This window comes from Prunus avium, chromosome 5 (assembly GCF_965620075.1).
Source record: "Prunus avium chromosome 5, drPruAviu1.hap1.1, whole genome shotgun sequence".
NCBI lineage: Eukaryota > Viridiplantae > Streptophyta > Magnoliopsida > Rosales > Rosaceae > Prunus > Prunus avium.
In genome coordinates this window covers 20913860-20934191 of record NC_142288.1, presented here as the reverse complement: position 1 = coordinate 20934191, position 20332 = coordinate 20913860, and the positions used below count along the sequence as shown (strand labels likewise).

At 38.2% G+C, this 20332-nt stretch overlaps 2 protein-coding genes and 2 pseudogenes across 2 annotated transcripts; all 4 read left to right on the top strand.

Annotated features, from left to right (window-relative positions):
- The first annotated feature begins 1677 nt into the window (after positions 1 to 1677).
- Positions 1678 to 2664, top strand: LOC110747921 (dehydration-responsive element-binding protein 1E). The gene has a single exon (XM_021947985.2). It carries the CDS (start codon positions 1726 to 1728, stop codon positions 2440 to 2442), a length of 717 nt encoding a protein of 238 aa, XP_021803677.1. The 5' UTR covers positions 1678 to 1725; the 3' UTR covers positions 2443 to 2664.
- Positions 2665 to 7385: 4721 nt separating this feature from the next.
- On the top strand, positions 7386 to 8471 carry LOC110747873 (dehydration-responsive element-binding protein 1E pseudogene; annotated as a pseudogene).
- A 1509-nt stretch (positions 8472 to 9980) lies between these two features.
- On the top strand, positions 9981 to 11223 carry LOC110747897 (dehydration-responsive element-binding protein 1E pseudogene; annotated as a pseudogene).
- Positions 11224 to 13743: 2520 nt separating this feature from the next.
- Positions 13744 to 17564, top strand: LOC110747550 (GAR2-like protein). The gene is made up of 3 exons (XM_021947705.2): positions 13744 to 15017; positions 16335 to 16458; positions 16704 to 17564. The coding sequence occupies exons 1-3, from the start codon at positions 14274 to 14276 to the stop codon at positions 17240 to 17242; spliced, it is 1407 nt and encodes a 468-aa protein (XP_021803397.1). The 5' UTR covers positions 13744 to 14273; the 3' UTR covers positions 17243 to 17564.
- The last annotated feature ends 2768 nt before the right edge of the window (positions 17565 to 20332 follow it).

Below are 20332 nucleotides of genomic sequence, written 5' to 3'. Positions count from 1 at the left end.
TGGTGTGACTAAATGCTACTCTCTCACCTCCTTTTCTCTCTCCTATAGCCTTCGGTCTGATCATCACCTTCTCTCACTCTCTATCATTTTTATCAGGAAAATTTTCTTGTGATAGGGATAATACCATTTTGATATTCCTGCCCAATAATACAATGTTATCTCGCATATCATTGCGCCATTGTTGGACCACAACAAAAAGTGTTATTACTTTCCATGGAAGTCTCTCCCCCTCTGTAGACCATCAACGTTTCAACTTTTCAACTTTTCAACTTTTCAACTTTTCAACTTTTACTCTTACTATGCATTGTTACTTTTTTTTCTTTTTTTCAAAAGTAGAAGTGAATTCATTCATAAATAAAAATGTTTACATATTCCTCAAGAGAGTCGGGACTCGTGAGTAACCAAAACCCAAGAAACCCAAAAGGGCGTCATAAGTATTCTATCCTTACATTTGAAAAATGAATAGAATTGAAAATCTATTGATTGAAAATCTATTTTTCAAAATATGAATTTAGATCGAGATCCTCTAATCCAAACTAGAGTACTTGTTATGAAAAGAAAGAGAAAAAGGGATTTCTGTCAATGCAATGGCTTTCCCATATTACTATTAATTTTAATCAAAATTTCTCTGATAATTCAAGTTAACTACCCATGCGAAACCAAAATTCAACTTAACAAGCTTTGATTAGTTTTACTTGTCTAGAAAATGAAAAAAAAAAAAAAAAACAGGTTCATCCCTTAAAGTAAAATACTGAGTAACCAAACCAAAGTGGTTGGTGTGAGTGGTTCGGTACTCACATTCCTTAAGAGAGGTCAGGGGTTCGATCCCTGCTCTCGTATGGAGTCACCACTTTGGCCAGCACTTTACCCCTTATGGGCCGACCCGGTGTGAGCGGGGATTAGTCTGGGTTGTGGTTAAGGCTTAAAGGTGCTACCAATAGTTGGAGCCCATCTAGGACCACCTCATGGTTTCAGAACAAAAAAAAAATTCCTGAGTAACCTCACAACCGATCCGTTAAATAAACTTATATGAGCACTCAAGCACTAGGCTCCACTATGTCAACTAAGTGATCCAAACTATTTATTTATTTAACTCATTATTTAAGGAACATCTCCGCAGAAGGAAAAAAAAGAAAAGAAAAGGGGCCAAATTGGAAATCCTTTAACCTTTTACTTATTGTTGAGAATATTCTCATTGTTCATCGGAAATCATGTGTTTGCCTTTTTATCTTCTCTTTTTTTGAAAGTTAAATGAGTAATGTTGGCTAAAAAATCCGGTCTCTTGTAAGTCAGACAAAAGAAGAAAAAGAAAAAAAAAAGATTGCAGGATCCCAGCTGGGATTTGGACTGGAGCCATGTACCGCACACGTGAATGACAAAACGTGCCAATAGCACCCACTTTACTTAGCTTTGTTAGTTTAGTAGCTCAGTGTGTGTTACCCGGCACGTGGCAGAGCCAGGTGAAATCTATCTTTGCTTAACCCCATCCCCAATCCCCCTTTGTCTGTTCTCTGTTTTGTGGTTGGAGCTTGATAAGCCACATTTCCACCTGGCCCCACCTGCCTCCTCACAGTCCGTGTCGTCGTGTCCACTCTTGGGTCCCATCTGCCACGCAATCCCCAATCTATAAAAGCCTCTCTCCCTCTCCCCCTCACTCCCAATTTCAGCTTAAAAAACTCAAACAAAGCTAAAGCACCAAACCATTCTTGCATATAGCTTACTCAAATGGACGTGTCTCAACTTTCCGACTCGGTCGACCAGCCCGAGTCGAGTTCTTTGTCCGACGTCAGCTTCAAGACTCGGGGGCCTTCTTGGTCCGACGGGGAAGTCATATTGGCGTCAAGCCGGCCGAAGAAGCGAGCCGGGAGGAGGGTTTTCAAGGAGACGAGGCACCCCGTTTATAGGGGTGTGAGGAGGAGGAACAATGACAAGTGGGTTTGTGAAATGAGAGAGCCCAACAACAAGAAGTCCAGGATATGGCTCGGGACTTATCCGACGGCGGAGATGGCTGCTCGTGCCCATGACGTGGCCGCATTGGCGTTTAGAGGGAAGCTTGCCTGCCTCAACTTTGCTGACTCCGCGTGGAGGCTGCCCGTGCCGGCTTCCATGGATCCCATGGATATTCGAAGGGCGGCCGCGGAGGCGGCTGAGGGGTTTAGGCCGGTGGAGTTTGGTGGAGTGTGCAGCGGCAGCAGTGATGAGAAGGAGAGAATGGTGGTGCAGGTGGAAGAGAAGAGCAAGAAGGGTGGTGTGAACTTGGAACGAAGCAGAAGCTTGAGCTTCTCCTATTTGGATGAGGACGAAGTGTTTGACATGCCCAGGTTGCTTCTTGACATGGCTGAAGGGCTTCTTCTTTCTCCACCGCAACGCTTAGACAGCGACACGAATTTGGATGACATGGGTACCGATGCTGATATCAAATTGTGGAGTTTCTCCATTTAATCATCGACGTTTATTTTAGTCGATTATTTTGTGCGAGCGATTAGTGTTTGATTCTGATGCATTTATTTATTTGTAACGAAAAAAAATTAACGTCCATCGTTCGTTGTTGGAGGACAGATTGGAAATAAATTTGTGGATTTTTGTGGTCGAGATAGATATTTTTGGTGAGAGCATTTTTTTCTCATCACTTTAACCTAAGGAGAAATTATACAATGATACTGTATCACCACGTCAGCTGGTGATACTTCCACTCAAAACTTACCACGTGTCTTTTTTGAAAAGAAAATTAACTTTTTTTCACTGTTAGACTTTATCTTCCAACTTTACCCCTAATAAAATAAAATAAGAACTGTAAAAACAGGAAAAAGAAAACAAGAAGACTGTAGCAGTTTCCCCTTTCGGCAATCTACCTACCTTGCACTGCCGCCGCTTGGCTGCAGTCCCCCTCCAATAATATCAACATCAAACATACCCTTCTTTCACTAGTGGGTTGTCGTCATAGGAGATTTTGAAGATTTTTGTTTTATGTGTTAATGGGTTTGCACTGATTTTCAAAATTTCTGGGCTTTCTAAATACGTTTAACTTTTTACTAAGAATGGGAGGCACGGAAAGGCCGGGTGGGTGGTGAGGGAGGAGGGAAGACGACTGGGTGGCGAGGGAGATGTTTAGACGGCTAGGTGGCGTCAATAGCACAGGGAAGAGGGGGGAGAGGGGTTAGGATAATTAATGTTGAAGGGTAAACTTGTAAGACAAAGTCCAGGTGTAAATTCTTTTTAATTTTCTTTTCAAAAAGGACACATGGTAGATCTTGAGTGGGAGTATCACAAGCTGACGTGGTGATACTGTATCATTGTATAATTTCTCCTATCGAGAAGGTGTACCATTATCACCATTTTAAAAAATTAACATATGTTCATGACATGAGATAACCATAATTAATTTTTACTTTAAAATTTTAAAAGTATTTAAAACTAAATGCTGAATGGAAAATACTTCCCTCTTTAAAATGTATGTAGGAGCTCCTACATTTAAGCAAATAATGGTGTGATATCAGTGCATAAGTTTTTATTTAGTGAATTATTGTTGCATATATGTCAAATTGTGATTTGCATAAAAAATGAGCATTTTCTTACCGCGAAGAAGTTAAGCAATATCCTAAACCCTATCCTTACCGAATATAAAAGGTATCCAAATGTAATTGATGATAGAGAAACCTTGTTCGTACAAGTCAATTCTGAAGTCCAGAGATGTAATTAAATGGTGGGATTCTAACTTTAATGGGTTCCTTGGCCCTTGGCTGTTCACTTTGTTGGCTTCCCTTGTTCCTGTTGGTTCTGACCGTTGTGAGTCTTCAATTTGTTTTTGGGGTTAATCAACCCTGTGGCTGCCGTTGGTTTGAACTGTTATGAACAAAAGAATGCTAGCCACAAGTTCTTGTTGCAATTTCTTTTTTTGTTCTCTTCTTTAAATTAGTTGAGTAGGGTTCACATGTCAGTCTTGTTGCTTGGTTAGGGTTCACACCGATATTCTTTATTTTCCTTTTGTTTTTTTAGTGGATTCGTTTCTATTTCGAAAATTTTGGTTTATCTTGTCAAATAAGGTTTCAAAATGAGATTTTGTTTAATTTTTCCATTCAACGTTGTAACACTTGCATATATTCCACAAAGAGACTTGAATTAGACAAAAAAAAAAATTAAAGGGAGTCATTTTTCTATGTGTGTTTTGATGAGGAAATTTAAAAGTACAAAGAAATTCATTGATAATGCCCGACAACTTAACCAATTAGTGTAGAGACACTCGCCTAATCCCCCGATGACATAGCCTAGTTCATGTACTAGTTGCTCATTAGTGTGGAGACACTCGCCTATATATATATATATATATATATATATATATTAGATTGAGCTGGGAGTGGGACCCACGTACCAAACCCAAACTTAGTAAATTCATTGCGTGTTTAACTGCCACCTGGTATTTTAAAATCTAAATGCGTCTATTATTTAATTTTCATGTATTTATTTGTAACGAAAAAGACTAGCGTGAATAGTTTAGTAATGAAAATATCACAATTATGTGTTTGGATATTTTCGATGGAGATAGATATTTATAGAATTGTGTAGAAAAAGTTTACTACATTTGGAATTATTCGAATTATTGATAAAGAAAATGGCTGTCTCAAAGTTATAATTGCATGGTGGGATTCTAACTACGTTTGTGGATTGAAATATTCGCTGTTGATGGTGATTGGCTTGGGCCTTGGCTGAGTTCGCTTTGTCGGTTTCCATGTTACCGGTTGTTATGACCGTTGTGAGCCTTCAATTTCATTTTGGCGTCAATCAAATCTGTGGCTGCTTTTCAACTTGTTCGTGGTCTATGGATTTTCCGCCTAATAAGAACAAAAATTTGCTAGCCACAAGTTTTTGTTGCTATTTCTGATTTCTTTTTTTATCTAATTGATCACATATCCTGCCGGGTTGATGTGACTTAATTAGTTATGACTTATAATGTTGTCATTATCCCATATTTTGTATTATCTTCCCATGTTTATATTTTTTAATTAATCATTTATTTTTTGTTTTTCTAGATTCAAGGTTCACTCGCCTATATATATATTGTCATGTGTTTGGATGAATGAATTGAAAATTACATAGAATTAATGATAGAATTTAGACTTCTATCATTTCAATTTCTAGCAATTGAAGATTTTAGTGTTTAGATTTATGCATATCGAATTTTGTAAATGACATTATGGAAATTGTGAAATGACGCCTATTTTTTATGAAAATTAAACTCAGGAATTTGATGCTCCATTTTTCAGGGATTTATTTTTTATTTTTTATTTTTTATTTTTGTTTTTATAGAGGGTCCTTTTGTTCATCCAGCAAAAGAAGATATTTGTTATTGGTATCCGTGTTTATTTTCATCAATTTTTTTTAAAATAAAAAAGTACACATTTTGCCCACAGTGGGGAATTCTTGGTCTAAATTGAAAATAATATTATTAGGGTGTTGTTATTTGGACCACATTTATTGGCCAAATTGTTGGCCATCTCTCTAATAAAGATGGGTCCTACATACACTGGTGGGGTCCACCAATATATTGGAGGTGGTCAGTAAATGTGGTACAAATAGCATTATAACTTGCCAAAAGGACAAGATGTAAGTAGTGGGACCCACCTGAAATTTGGCCAAAGATTGGCCTATGATGTGGAAAAAAGTAATGGCAAGGTAGACATGATATGTGGTCAATCTGTATCAATGCCCTTTGGCCATGGGTTGTTTATGGCAGACAGTAGTACTGGTTATGGGTGTATTCATGGCTTATATTGGGCTGTTCTAGTAGTGATTGACTTGTGAGCAAGGGCGGACCTAAGCTTAGTCTGAAGTGGGCTCCAGCCTAGGGGTAGATTTATAAAGTATTGAACATGGTTTAAATTTTATAAGCTTTATTCCTACTCTAATAAATATTAGCCCACTCCTACAGCATATAGGAAATAATAACATCAACTCAAACCTATATAAATTTGATTTAAAAGCAGAATTCATGCTATGGCTCTACCAACTTGAGCTATTCTAATCGTACTGATATTGGGCCACACCCACAGAGAGCAAACATAAAAAAATTTCTTCTAGCCACCCAAAACGTCATATTTGAACCTTGAGAGCTTAGAGGAAATAGCTCTCCTCCTTTAAAAAATTGTACCAACCTATGTTTAGTGGGTTCTTCAATCTTGGTAAGTTTTTATTATTATATTGTTATTATATATTCAATTTTAATTGTTGTTGTTAAGTTTTTATGATTTAGGGTTAGGGTGAAAACTTTTGGAGACTGTTGATATATATTTTATTTTTGCAACTTGAATTATTAATTAGCATATATGATTTTTGAAGTTGGACAATGTGTTTGATTTGGTATTTATTTATATTTTGTACTTCTTTATGTTATATTTGCTTGTAATGTGAACATGTTTGATTTATAAAATTTTATTTACATTTTTTGTTTCAAGAGAAAAAAAAAAAGGCTTATAATATATCTCATCTATAATAAACAAATTTAGCCTACCTTTATAAAAATTCCTAGGTCCGCCATTGCTTGCAAGTATCAACTACATTCAATTGTTAATTGTTTCTTGACGATTGTTTTTCGTGTTAAATGTGGGTTATGACCGCAATACAAAGTTCAAATTTGAATTAGTAATAAAAGATGCGTAAAATAAGAATTTTTAGTGTCCTCCCATATTTATTTCAAATGACAAAACGAGTATAAAAATTTGATATAAAAACATTTTGTAGAAAGACAAACTTAATGTTAACTGTATAAAAATTTAAAGAAACAAAAATAGATAGGTTAAATATGACGAGTTATAAATTAGTTATTGCAATAGGTTAACAAACGAGTTAGCGTGTTAACCCAAAGCTCAACAAATTAAGTAATCGTATCTTAGCAAATTAACTCAAATTTAATTCAAAGTTGTTATCGTGTAAATTTACCCTATAAATTTCGTGCGAATTTCAATTTGTTCCTTAATCATTTGACTTTTAAATGACACGACAAAACAAAGACAAACAAAAAACATACTGCAGAAGCTCCAGTCTCTCAGTGAGCTGAGCTCGGAGTGGGAGCCACGTGGACGCAACAAAATGTGCCAGTGCCAATTTCAGTCATAATGATCACGTGTGGCAAGCACTAACTTTACTTAGTAAGTTCACTACGTGTTTACTTGCCACCTGGCATTTTGAAGTCAAACTTTATGAAGCTCCATTCCCATTTGTCTCTGTTGTCTGGGAACTTGCCACTCCAGTAGCCCACGCTTCCACGTGGCGCCTCCACACAGTCCGTGTCGTCGTGTCCAGTGTTGGGCCCCACCTGCCACGCCATCCCCAATCTATAAAAGCTCCCTCTCCCTCACTCTCAATTTTAGCTCTACACACACCTCTCTCTCAGAAACACCACTCAAAATATACACATCACTCTATTAATGAACATGTTCTCCGCTCAGCTTTCTGACTCCCCCGACCAGCCCGAGTCGAGTTCTTTCTCCGACGCCAGCGTCACCACCCTACCGGCTTCTTCCTCCGACGAAAACGTCATATTGGCGTCGAGCCGGCCGAAGAAGCGCGCTGGGAGGAGGGTTTTCAAGGAGACGAGGCACCCGGTTTACAGGGGCGTGAGGAGAAGGAACAACAACAAGTGGGTGTGTGAGTTGAGAGAGCCCAACAAGAAGAAGTCAAGGGTTTGGCTCGGGACGTATCCAACGGCTGAGATGGCTGCTCGTGCCCATGACGTGGCGGCATTGGCGTTCAGAGGGAAGCTTGCCTGCATAAACTTTGCTGACTCCGCATGGCGGCTGCCCGTGCCGGCTTCCATGGATACCATGGATATCCGAAGGGCAGCTGCTGAGGCGGCCGAAGGGTTCAGGCCAGCGGAGTTCGGTGGATTTTCCAGAGGGAGCAGTGATGAGAAGGAGATAAATGTTGTCATGGAAGAGAAGAAGAAGAATTTTAGCGTGGATATGGAAATAAGCAGCAGCTTGAGCTTGTTTTATTTGGATGAGGAGGAAATGTTTGATATGCCAAGGTTGATTGATAACATGGCCGAAGGGCTTCTTCTTTCTCCACCTCAATGCTTAGCTGGCTACTTGAGTTGGGATGACATGGAAACTGAAGCTGATCCCAAATTGTGGAGTTTCTCTTTCTGATTGATGTTTTTTTTCATTCAATCTGTATTTATTTGTTCATGTGTGAGTCGCTGATAAAGATTGTAGGGGGTTTTTTTTTTCTTGTTACAATCTTTAGAGTTTTAGTGTGTATTTTGTTCGATTCATATGTATTTATTTGTAAATTAGAGCATGTTACTGTGGCTCTAATAGATATTTAGTTGTGTTATAGATATTTAGGGTTTTTTTTTTTTTGGTTTGAAAGATATTTAGGATGAACAAAGTCTCCTCAGAGCCAAAAAAAAAAAGTACGAAAGTTTTCTTAATTTGGAATTATTGAATATAAAAAGCATCTAATGTTTGATAGAGAAAGTTTTGACTCTTTCATGTTATGTGTGTTACTCTTGTGAGCTGCCTACCAACCGATACGTGTTACTTGCTCAGTCCTTGTATTCTAACTTACGTGGACGATGGTCCTTCTCTCAGTTGAGTTGCTTTCTCTTTGCCTTTCTCTTTCCTTTGTTCCCTTGGCCCTTGGCTATTCACTTTTTTTGTTATTTCTTTTTTGGGGCCAATTGACCCTGTTGTTGATTTTTTTTTTATTGTTGTGGGGTGGGGGGGGGGGGGGTTTTCCCTTGTTTTCTTCTTCTTATTTTTTTGTCGACCCTTGTTTTCTTCTTTGGTTTATTCATTCTTTATTTTAAAATTAGGCTAATTTATTGTAGTACTCCCGAAACTACGGTTAAATTCTATATTACCCTTCGAAAGTCAAAGTGACCAACTTTCCCTCCTTGATTAAGATTTGGTGTTCCACTTAGTCCTTACCGTCATCTCTATTGTTGATTTTGTCCATTTTGTTGATGTTGCAGGTCTATTTTAGTCTTTTAAACACGTGGCTGAAAGGCTATAACATTAGGACTGCTGCTGGAGAAGGATGACAAATCTTTTGACAATTATGTAGACCACAACGCTCCTAATTTTGACCCAAATGCTCCTACCGCCTTGTTCTCTTGGTACCGTCATTGAGGTATAATATTCGCACTCGTTCCAAGATTTTGAATCCTCTACTTCAACTTCCTTGTTCAGACTCGAACCACATTATTTGTACGTCTCTCTCAATCGATTTGAAGGTGGAAACCCTAAATCCTAACTTTAAGCATTTTCGTATATTTTAACTTTATTTTCCACAATTTAGGCTAGGATCGTGCGCTCGTGCCAGACTCAATGGACTGAATTCGGCTTGTTTATCAGCCTGTTTGACACCTCTACTTGGATGTTCACTTTGTTGGCTTCCTTGTTCCTGTTGATTATGACCGTTGCGAGTGTTCAATTTGTTTTTGGTGGTGTTATTTTTGGGGTTAATTAGACCTGTGACTTGCCATCCACAAGTTCCTGTTGCTTTTTCTGATTTCTTTTTCTTTTATTTGGTTTGGGTAACTTCTTTAAAATCCGTATCTCTTGTTGTCTTATCCACTTGTAGGTTCCTATAATATGGGTGGTCCATATTTGTCGTGTGCAAAGTTTAGATAAAAAAAAATATTGTGGAATATGATCATGGGATTGTGGAATATATCTCATCCAGGTAGCAGGCTTGTTTTTAAGAAAGTGACTCATTCTAATATGAAATATTATGCAAAAGTCCTTTGTAAAGTTTATTTGGAGATTTTTAAAATAGTAAATTTATTCGTTTCGTTTATGATCTTGTCAAATAAGGTTTCGAAATGATATTTTGTTTATTTTTTGTCCGTTTTCTATTTGGAAAATATCCTACGATGGTTGCTTGTATATATTCCAAAAAAAAAAAAGACTTGAATTAGACTTGACCCAAAAGCAGCTGCCTCGATGAGCAACACCCCACGTCATTTTTGTTCTCAACTTTAAATGCCAATTTTAGTAATAAAGATCACGTGTGCCAAGCACCATTTTTATATAGTAAGTTCAGTTCATGTTTATCTCCCACCTGGCATTTTAATTGTCAAACTTTCTCTCGCTCCAATCGCCTTCGTCTGTTTTTTTTTGGGAACTTGCCACTCCAGTAGCCCACCCCACGCTTCCACCTGGCGCCTCCGACTCTTGGGCCCCACCTGCCCCGCAATCCTTAATTTATAAAATCCCCCTCTCCCTCATTCTCAGAAACACCACTCAAATATACAGCTCAGCTCACTCTCTCATGGATATGATCTTCGCCCAGCTTTCTGACTCGGCCGACCAGCCCAAGTCGAGTTCGTTATCCGACGCAAGCGTGACCACCTTGCGCACTTCGGACGTCATACTGGCGTCGAGCAGGCCAAAGAAGCGCGCGGGAAGGAAGGTTTTCAAAGAGACGAGGCACCCGGTTTATAGGGGTGTGAGGAGGAGGGACAACAACAAGTGGGTGTGTGAGTTGAGACAGCCCAACAAGAAGAAGTCCGGGATTTGGCTCGGGACCTATCCTACGGCTGAGATGGCTGCTCGTGCCCATGACGTGGCTGCATTGGCTTTTAAAGGGAAGCTTGCCTGCCTCAACTTTGCTGACTCGGGTTGGCGTCTGCCGGTGGCGGCATCCATGGATGCCATGGATATCCAGAGGGCAGCTGCGGAAGCCGCTGAAGGGTTCAGGCCAGTGGAGTTTGGTGGAGTTTCCAGCGACAGCAGTGATGAGAAGGAGAGAATGGTTGTGGTGGAAGAAAAGAAGAAGAAGCAGGCTATTGTGGATATGGGAAAAAGCTGCAGCAGATTAAACTTGTTTTATTTGGATGAGGAGGAAATGTTTGATATGCCAAGGTTGATTGACAACATGGCTGAAGGGCTTCTTCTTTCTCCACCTCAATGCTTAGCTGGCTACTTGAATTGGGATGACATGGAAACTGAAGCTGATCCCAAATTGTGGAGTTTCTCAATCTGATTGATGTTTTTGTTTTAGTCAATCTCTATAGGGTTTAGCGTGTCTTTTGTTCGATTCATATGTATTTATTTGTTCATGCGTGAGTCGGACATAAAGATTTTAATTAAGCGGAAATGTTTACTGTGGCTCTAGATAAGATATTTTTGGTGTGTTGTAGATATTTTTGGTATGAAAGATATTTAGGTTGTACAAAAGTTTACCTAATTTGGAATTACTTAATATAAAAAGAAAGCATCATGTCTAATGTTTGATGGAGACCTCTTTTTCCTGGTATGTGTGCTTCTTTTGTGAGCTGCCTTCCATTGTACCAACCAATACGTGTCACTTTGCTCAGTCCATGTATTCCCTTTCTCCTTCTCTCAGTTGAGTTGCTTTCTCTTTCCTCTGTTCCCTCGGCTCTAGGCTATTCCACTTTTTTGTTTTTGGTGCTGTTATTTTTTGGGATTAATTGACCCTGTGCTTTATTTTTTATTTTATTTTTACTGTTGTAGGCTGGGGTTGTTTCTTTTTCCACCTTTGCAACAGCCGGTCCACATGTTCACTAAACCCTTAGGTCATGCTTAGCGGACTAGATTGGATTGGATATATCAGAGTTTTCTTTTGTTTTTCGTTTTCTTAGTTTCAAAATTTTAAGTTTATTATCTTCACAAATAAGGTTTCAAAATGAGATTTTGTTTTTTTAAACAATATTTCGTCAACAGTTTAGTCAGATTTTGTACATCTCAACTCTATAGTTGAGGAAAAATATGAGTAGGTCAAATCTTATCAAAGTTGTATCATGCGACATATGTTCTTTTAATCTTTCTCCGAGATATGACAAAGAGATTGTCATTTAGTCACTCCACAATCTCAATGCATCAATGAACAGTATATCTATCATGACCAAGCAACAACATCTCAGAGCGCAATATCCCACAAAATGAGGGGCACAACCGAAACTAGCCTAGTTATGTGGCATATATGACTTGTTAACATAATTTGAACTAGAAGAATATGACTTATGTTATACCAGCGAATTGTAGAAGTGAAGAAACTACATATCGGAGCTTGTTGCGATGGGCTAGAATATGGTGTTCTTTCATGTTTGATCCATTCTTAAGGTGAGAAAAAAAAAACTATAGGTAGTTGTTCATATACTTACACTATGTTTATGAAATGGTGATGAGAATGTTGGAAGCTTGGATTCGAATTTGAGCTTCCTTAGTGCAAAAATGGAAGTTGTTGAGGAATGTGATTTTAGCTAAAACTTTTCTAAATGAGGAGTTGTTTGCCTCACTGAGAGAGTCAACAGTGAAGTTGAGAACGTTATGGTGGTGGAAATACTTGCCTCACCGAGAGTGCAAGATTCAGAGGGACAATAGGTTTGCAAAGAGTGAAGTAGATCGACATATATCCGCGAAAAACTGGAGAACACCGAGGATCTTCTAGCAACCAATTGGTCGTGTGGTATTTTTCCTCAATTTATAGCCGGGTGAGTTGTACCGATATTATCCTCAATTTAGCCATTTAAATTCAATATCCATTATTATTATTATGATGTTTTACCTCAAAATATCTCAGTACAATTCAAAAAGAGTTATCACTTAGTTAATCTCTTTATAAACAAATATCGTTTTCAATGTAATACTATTCATATTTTGATCCAACATATATCATACTCAATTTCATAAAATTTATTGTCACGCTTTTGGACTATTGGGTCATTAAAGATAGTTGCAAAGAGCTGCAGCTGGCGTCAGTAGAGCTCATAAATATCTCCCATTACTCTACTGGGTAAAATGTCACTCACTCCACAACTCACACAACACAGCTAAGCTAACTGACCTTTGGGTGTTTTTTCTATTTGGTTTGAATTCAAAGTTGACTTTGAAATCATCCTCACCAAACCAAGCACGCGTGCGTCGACCAATTAAATCAAACCCAAACACACACACACACGTGTACACCTCATTCTCCAGATTATTTACCCAGTCATTGCTTATGTTGTGTCGATTTTCAGTTAGTTAGCCCATCAGTTTTTCAGTACAAGGAAAGCCACTTTAAATATTTTCCAATTCGACACTCGAAGGGCAAAGTCCTTGCATTCTAATTTTTTGTTTGCCCCATTGTCACAGCCAAAAGCCACATATGATTTGTATTATCATTATTTTGGGTTAGGATTATGATGAATGTCAAAATTTGTTCCCTTCTAATTTGGTTATAAAAATGGAGAAAAACATCATAATCCAAACAATTGTAACTAAAGGCCAACAATTATGACTGATTAACATAATACATTATAGGAAAGCTTAACTAATACTTAACGGATTTACAATTAGGTGGCTTGTGCCTAAAGGACTTTGAATTTAGTACCATCTAATTGTCGACTCCGTTGATTAGAAGGTACTTGACGTGGTATGTATTATATTTCTTTCATACTATCTATTTTATAATGTCATACCAGTATAACGAGTGAAGTATTTTGTGCATGATAATTTTTTTATATTACGCATGCGCTACTGTATACATTCAAGTTTATTTTTTGTTCGAACAGTATATATATATATTCAAATTCACACGATGATATTTAACTTTGTGCGGTTTCTATCTCATTAGGCGTTTTCTGATTTTTGTAAGCTATATGTACACTGATTACCGTAATAAGAAAGACAAAAACAAATTAGAGAGGGTGAACGTGGGATGGACAAGTGGCAAAGCGTGTGAAGAGGTAGACAAATTCTGCCATGGAAGATCAAAGACAGAATAGAATATCAAAATCATTACAAGGTCAACTTCTGGTCTCATACCAGTCCAAACCCCAAAAACCAGAAGCAGCAGGCATTTAATTTTCCACATCTAAAAATACTCATAAACTATTCACTGCCCATTCAAGTTCAAAACTTCATAGCAATATAATACCCCAAACTTAGATTCAAATTCACCCCAAGAACCATCCAAGCTCCTTCTCAATTTGTTCTTCCTCTCCCTCTTCCTCTTCATCTGCTGCAAAACTCTCTCTCTCTTCTGGATCCTTTGTCTCCCCCACCTTCACCTTGAGATCTTCACCTCACAAATCAGAACCTACCTCTCTCTTTCTTCACCCACTATATAACCCACTTCTTACCCCCATAGCTTTTAGCTTCTCCGATACTCATCTCTCTCTGGTTTCCTTTGTTTCTTCTGTTCAGAAGCACCATTTCAAGCTTCACTGGCTCTTTTTCTCTGAATTTCCAAGCTACCCATTTCCTGTTATCGAAAAATAAAGCTACCCATCTTCTCTTTTTTTTCTTCGTAAAATCATATTATTAATAATGGGTTCCAGAAAATCCATTACGACCCAGCAGAAGCCGGTGCTTCTGAAAGACTATCTGATGGACGATCTCAGCTCCTGCTCATCCAACGGATTCAAATCCTTCCCTCGCCGCCACTGCTGCACAACCACCCTCCGCTTCCTCCTCGACATGGATCTCAAATCCTCATGTCAGCCGTCCATTCGCAAGATTAACCAACAAACTCCTAAACTCAACAGAAGCCGTTCCAGAGCCTTCGCCGCTTGCGACGCCGTCATTAACGCCGTTAAAATCCTGCCGTTTCACTCCGTCAAGCACCCTTCCCCGTCCGTGAGAAAAGGAGTGCTGCTTCTCCCGCGAAGCCTCTCGCGGCGGCTGCGGAGAAAGAGCTTCTGGAGAAAACAGAGCAAGGAAGAAAAACAAGCGGAGAAGAAGCACAACGGACGGTTGAGATTGTTCCGTGAATTTCTCCAGGAAAAATCTGCACCTTCCGATCAAACTACAGCCACAACCGCGATCACAGGCTCTAGACTCTCCACCAGTACCGGAAGCAGTGAGAGTAAAACTGACAGCCACAGTAACAGTAAGTGTAGCAGTTGGGGTGAGAGTGAATTTACCTTAGGCTCCGAGAGTTCGAGCGGAAACGACGTCGTGCAGGGTGAAAGGACGAGTTCAGTTAAAAACAAAGTCAGCGAGAGAGTTGGCGAGGATTCCGTTTCCATCGAAAGACCAACCACCACCACCTGCTCACCTCAAAACGCAAAGGTACGTTCCCCAAACGGGTTTTAATTTAATGATTCGCGTGTATAAAATACTCCATGGATTGTCTCTCTCTGCCGGCTGGTGGTTGATGTGGCCGAACCTGTGAGAACCACGTGGTTCCATAGATGTTTGCCACGTTAGAATTTTAAGTAAATTTCATTTTCACAGTGGATGTGAGGGTCTTGATTGCAAACATTTGCTAACTATATGAATTAATTTATTATTTGATACAAACTAGTCTAAATTAGTAATTAATTTAATTTACAAAAATGCAGATATAATTTCGGTTTGAGGGGACGGGCTCACTAAGTAATAAGTCATAAGATGCTGGGAGGTATTAGTGATTAGTGAAGGACGGGGTGGGAAATTTGAAATTGTTGGTAAAGCGGGAAAATACGGAGCTGGCTCAGTTGGGTGGGCCTAGGGATTGCGTTTTGTGTGAATTTCACGTGTGAGGTATATCTAGGGAATTGAATCAGGTGCTTCTCATAGCTATGGGATTAAATTGCTAAATCGAGCATTTTGGACGCCTACGATCCCGCTCTTCTTGTCGACTAGCGGGATATACGGCGTCGTTAAGCGCGAGACTACCTAGTATGGTGCTACACGGGTTACTAGATCACACCTCTTCAATTTAAAACGAGGTTTATGTAATTTACTAGTTGGTGGGCGGAGTAATTGTAACTCGCATGGGTAGGTTGGGATTTTAGGGTCCGCCCGTCGGTGATAAAGGGGTTTGGTCATGTTTGGTTGGGTTGGCGGAATATTGGGCATATCTAACTGCCATTATTATTTTTATGTCCTGTTCCTGTTGGGTAGGCACTATATATTCATTAATTTTATTTGGTGAGACAATTTATTATGGTTTGCTCTCTCGGTCAAGAAGAATTAGAATAATAGTTGGTACTTTGATAATGTGTGTGAGAAATTCTCCGTAGCTTATATTATATAAAAAAAAAAAATGAATAATGGTTTAGGGTCTGCATAATGTAGACAATTTTATTTGGTTTGGGGTGCCCCTTGATATCTTATTCAGGACGTCCTATTATGTGATTTGTTGAGGCAGGGTCAGGCATCTTGTACCCCCTATTGTAATTCTTCGTTTTATCAATAAAGTTTCCCTTGTTCCGTCAAGGTTTACTAAAAAAAAAATGAATAATGGTTTTTTTTTTCTCCAAAATTTTCATTTTTCTAATTTGAAATAAGGTTTTGGGTCACCATAAAAGGGCAAGAGGAATTTGGGCCAGAATATGTGGTAACATCACAGAGCACAAATATTCTATTTAATTCTAATACATTGTTTTTGTAACAAAATTACAGGAGTGGCTGAATATTAAAGAGGAGAAGGAACAGTTTAGTCCAGTGTCCGTACTAGATTGTCCATTTGAAGACGAAGATGATCAGACTAGCTCACCCTTCAGTTGTAGCCTTGCCCGCATGCAAGGTATGTCATTTCTTCTCTCCTTTTCCCAAAAAAAAAAAAACATCCATCGATGGATTTAGAGCATTTATATGTCTATCTTTCGCATAACGTCACATGTTCATGTGATAAGAAAGATAGATATACAAAAATGACCCATTAGCTGACGGTGTGGAAAGTCTTATGGTTAGAAATGCTTAAAACTTATGTTAGAAAATGTAGAAGTGCTTAGTTTTACTAGTTATGATTATTAAATGATGAATGTGCAGGTACCCAACAAAAACTTATGCAAAAGATCAGGCGGTTTGAAGGCCTAGCTCAATTGGAACCAGTGGACTTAGAGAAGCGAATGGATGAAATAATGTCAGACTCAGAGGTGGAAGACGAAGCACCCACATCACCCTTGGTGGGTGCAAAACATAACCATGGAGCCCAAATTGTTAACAGCACCCAAGAAAAAGAAGGAGAGCTGGTGCAGCTGATCAAATCAAGTAGTGCCCCATCAAACAAATCGGTAACTTTGAAGGTAGAGAAGTTGGTGCTGGATTTGTGCAGAGATCGAATGGTTGAAAACAGCGACGAAAATGTGGTGATGAAGTTGGCAGAGGATTGGATCAATGGGCAGTCACAGGAGTTGTTGTTGGGATGGGAGGTGGAAAATGGTAGGAAAGTTTACGTGAATGATATGGACAAGTACTGTGGGAATTGGAGGGAGTTGGTGGAAGAGAAACAAGAGGTGGGTTTGGAGTTGGAAGTTGAGGTTTGGAATTCTTTGATGAAAGAGTTGTTACTTGATATCTTAATCTAGATTGTTATGAGTAGCGATTTTCACACTTCCATTTTAATTTTTAACGCTCCTCTACTTGTTTCATGCTTTAATCGTTAATGAGACCGAGGAAAACCTACAGATAAAATGGGAGTGTGAAAATCGCCACTCAGTTAGATGAATGGGAGGTTGTTTGGTCAATTGGAAGCATGGAGGTCATTGGCTAGAATGGCTAAAACCAGCTCGAGTGGAAGGAAACTATATAGATTGAGGACAAGAAGGAACTACATATATCATTTGGTTCTTCCAAAATTAACCATATTCATGGAACAAAAGAAGAATGAAATTTTGAAATTGTTGGCAACTGTTTGGATTATGTCCTTCTCTTCATCATGATCAATATCATTTTTTAAAATTTATTTAAAATTCGATTTTTTACCCACTTTTCTTTCTTTTGTGTGTCTCAAACATGCATGACAGAACAAAAAAACACAAACAGATGGATAAGGTTAAGGGTGTTTTAGATATATATATTGAGGAATAGGCTAAGCAAAATTATTTAATTTTTTGTTAGGCAACATGGGAAAAAGATGTAACGACCTTTTAATTTTTCTTTTAAGTTAACAAACAATACGATATGTACAAAATTATTTTTATAACCGGTTTATACACCCATTACTATATTATGTTAACACAACGAGGCTGATTAGAGATCAAACTCATCATATATAAAAGTGTCTCTCAAATAAAATTATTTGAGAGATCCCTCAATAGAAGGGGACAACTCCATATGAATCAAAGCGTGAGTCTTCCTTCTACTAAGGGGAGACACATCTACCACTCAATCGAAAGAAAGTTGACAGAAAAACTAATATTGTGTAAGTTTATTGGGTTAATTACTCAAATGGTCCCCAAACTTGTACGCGATTTACATTTTGGGGCCTGAATTAAATTTTTCGTTCAAATGGTCCATCAACTCTATATTAATTACTCAAATGGTCCCACCGTTACATTCTGTCAATATTTCAGTTAAATATGAGGGCAAATTGGTCATTATTTACCCTAAAATTTGGTTAAATCTAATAGAAAATTAGACGGTGGGACCATTTGAGTAATTAATATAGAGTTGATGGACCATTTGAACGAAAAATTTAATTCAGGCCCCAAAATGTAAATCGCGTACAAGTTTGGGGACCATTTGAGTAATTTACCCTAAGTTTATTTTCTCTGTTCAAATGCAGTTTTATGGAAACAGAAAGAAAAATGTTATGTAAGTTTGTTTGTTTATCTGATATGATAATAATCCACTGTGTTGCAATTAAAAGAAAAATTATCTTATAAGAGTCACTTAAAGACTTAATTATGTGTTGATAGAAGATGTCAAATGGCTGCTTTTCGTTGTTTCATGCTCTCAACATGTCGATGGAGAACTCGATCCTGCAACAAAGTTGCTCCCTCTGTTGCCCATTTTGTTGGATATTGTGTGCACTTTTTAGTTTGGGTTGGATTCTCTTCTTTCTAATGAAGTAATTTCTTTGATGAACATAGTTTTGTTTTCCTAAAGCCCTTGGATGTCCCCTCTACCTTGATTGATAATGTGATATTGTGTTTTAGCTGAAAAGATAAAATTTGTTAAGGGTTAATTACTCAAATGGTCCCCAAACTTGTACGCGATTTACATTTTGGGGCCTGAATTAAATTTTTCGTTCAAATGGTCCATCAACTCTATATTAATTACTCAAATGGTCCCACCGTTACATTCTGTCAATATTTCCGTTAAATATGAGGGCAAATTGGTCATTATTTACCCTAAAATTTGGTTAAATCTAACAGAAAATTAGACGGTGGGACCATTTGAGTAATTAATATAGAGTTGATGGACCATTTGAACGAAAAATTTAATTCATGCCCCAAAATGTAAATCGCGTACAAGTTTGGGGACCATTTGAGTAATTTACCCAATTTGTTAAATAGCTAATTAGCGTAAACACATCACTAATTATGTTTCCCTCTTTTCGACAAAATCTAATAACGTTGGTGCAAACTCAATTAAGTTACAAACCATTAAGGTGAGATTTTATCTTAAAAAACTTAAAGTATTATTAGCGGGGGTTAATGACCTAAATGGTCCCCAAACTATTGCCCCAGTATCATTTTGGTCCACCAACTAAAATTTTCAATTCAAACGTCCTTAAACTTTTCATAATGTGCCAATATGGTCCATTCGTCAAAGTCTGTTTATTATTCCGTGAAATCGAGGGACAAAACCGTATTTTTAGGTGAGTATCATCATGTAAAAAGGTTAATGACCTAAATGGTCCCCAAACTATTGCCCCAGTATCATTTTGGTCCACCAACTAAAATTTTCAATTCAAACGTCCTTAAACGTTTCATAATGTATCAATTTGTTATTGTGCTTAATTTCTTTTCTTCTTTATTTATAAATAAAATAAATTGAATTTGATTGTTAGGGTTCTTGTTATAGGTGGAGAGCTGTTAAGAAATTAGATTTTTCTGTTGACTCTAAGAGTATGTTGAGTGTTGAATCCATTGATGCACAAATTGAAATGGCCCCAAATTCTAACCCTAAACCCAAGCTTTCAACAACCACCCTATACATTCCACCGGAGCTTGTGTTCGACATTCTTTTACGGCTTCCGCCCAAAGATTTTATGTGATTCGTGTATGTTTGCGAAGCTTGGAATGCCATCATCCATGGCCGACATAAAGACTGAAACTTGCTGAATTGCTAACAATGAATCTTGCAACAATTTAGTGGCAGTTGGGAGGGAGTAGGAAGAAGAAGAAGAAAATGGGAGTTTTGGGGACCAAAATGATATTGGAGCAATAGTTGGGGGGCCATTGAAATCAATAACCCGGGAGTTTTGTGTTAGCTTCGCAAAAAGTCGTATATACCCTTCAAAAACTCAGTCACGTGGCCATCGCGTGATCAGAAGTCACGGAATCTGTAACGGATGGACCATATTGGTACATTATGAAAAGTTTAAGGACGTTTGAATTGAAAATTTTAGTTGGTGGACCAAAATGATACTGGAGCAATAGTTTGGGGACCATTTAGGTCATTAACCCTATTAGCGGTGAATCATCCAACCTGTATCGAGCCACACAATC

Bases quoted from the DNA above. Each gene is read 5' to 3' on its own strand.
- LOC110747921 (XM_021947985.2), top strand. From the start codon at position 1,726: ATGGACGTGTCTCAACTTTCCGACTCGGTCGACCAGCCCGAGTCGAGT.
- LOC110747550 (XM_021947705.2), top strand. From the start codon at position 14,274: ATGGGTTCCAGAAAATCCATTACGACCCAGCAGAAGCCGGTGCTTCTG. The intron at 15,018-16,334 runs GTACGTTCCCCA...ACAAAATTACAG, and splicing joins GCTCACCTCAAAACGCAAAG to GAGTGGCTGAATATTAAAGA. The intron at 16,459-16,703 runs GTATGTCATTTC...ATGAATGTGCAG, and splicing joins TAGCCTTGCCCGCATGCAAG to GTACCCAACAAAAACTTATG.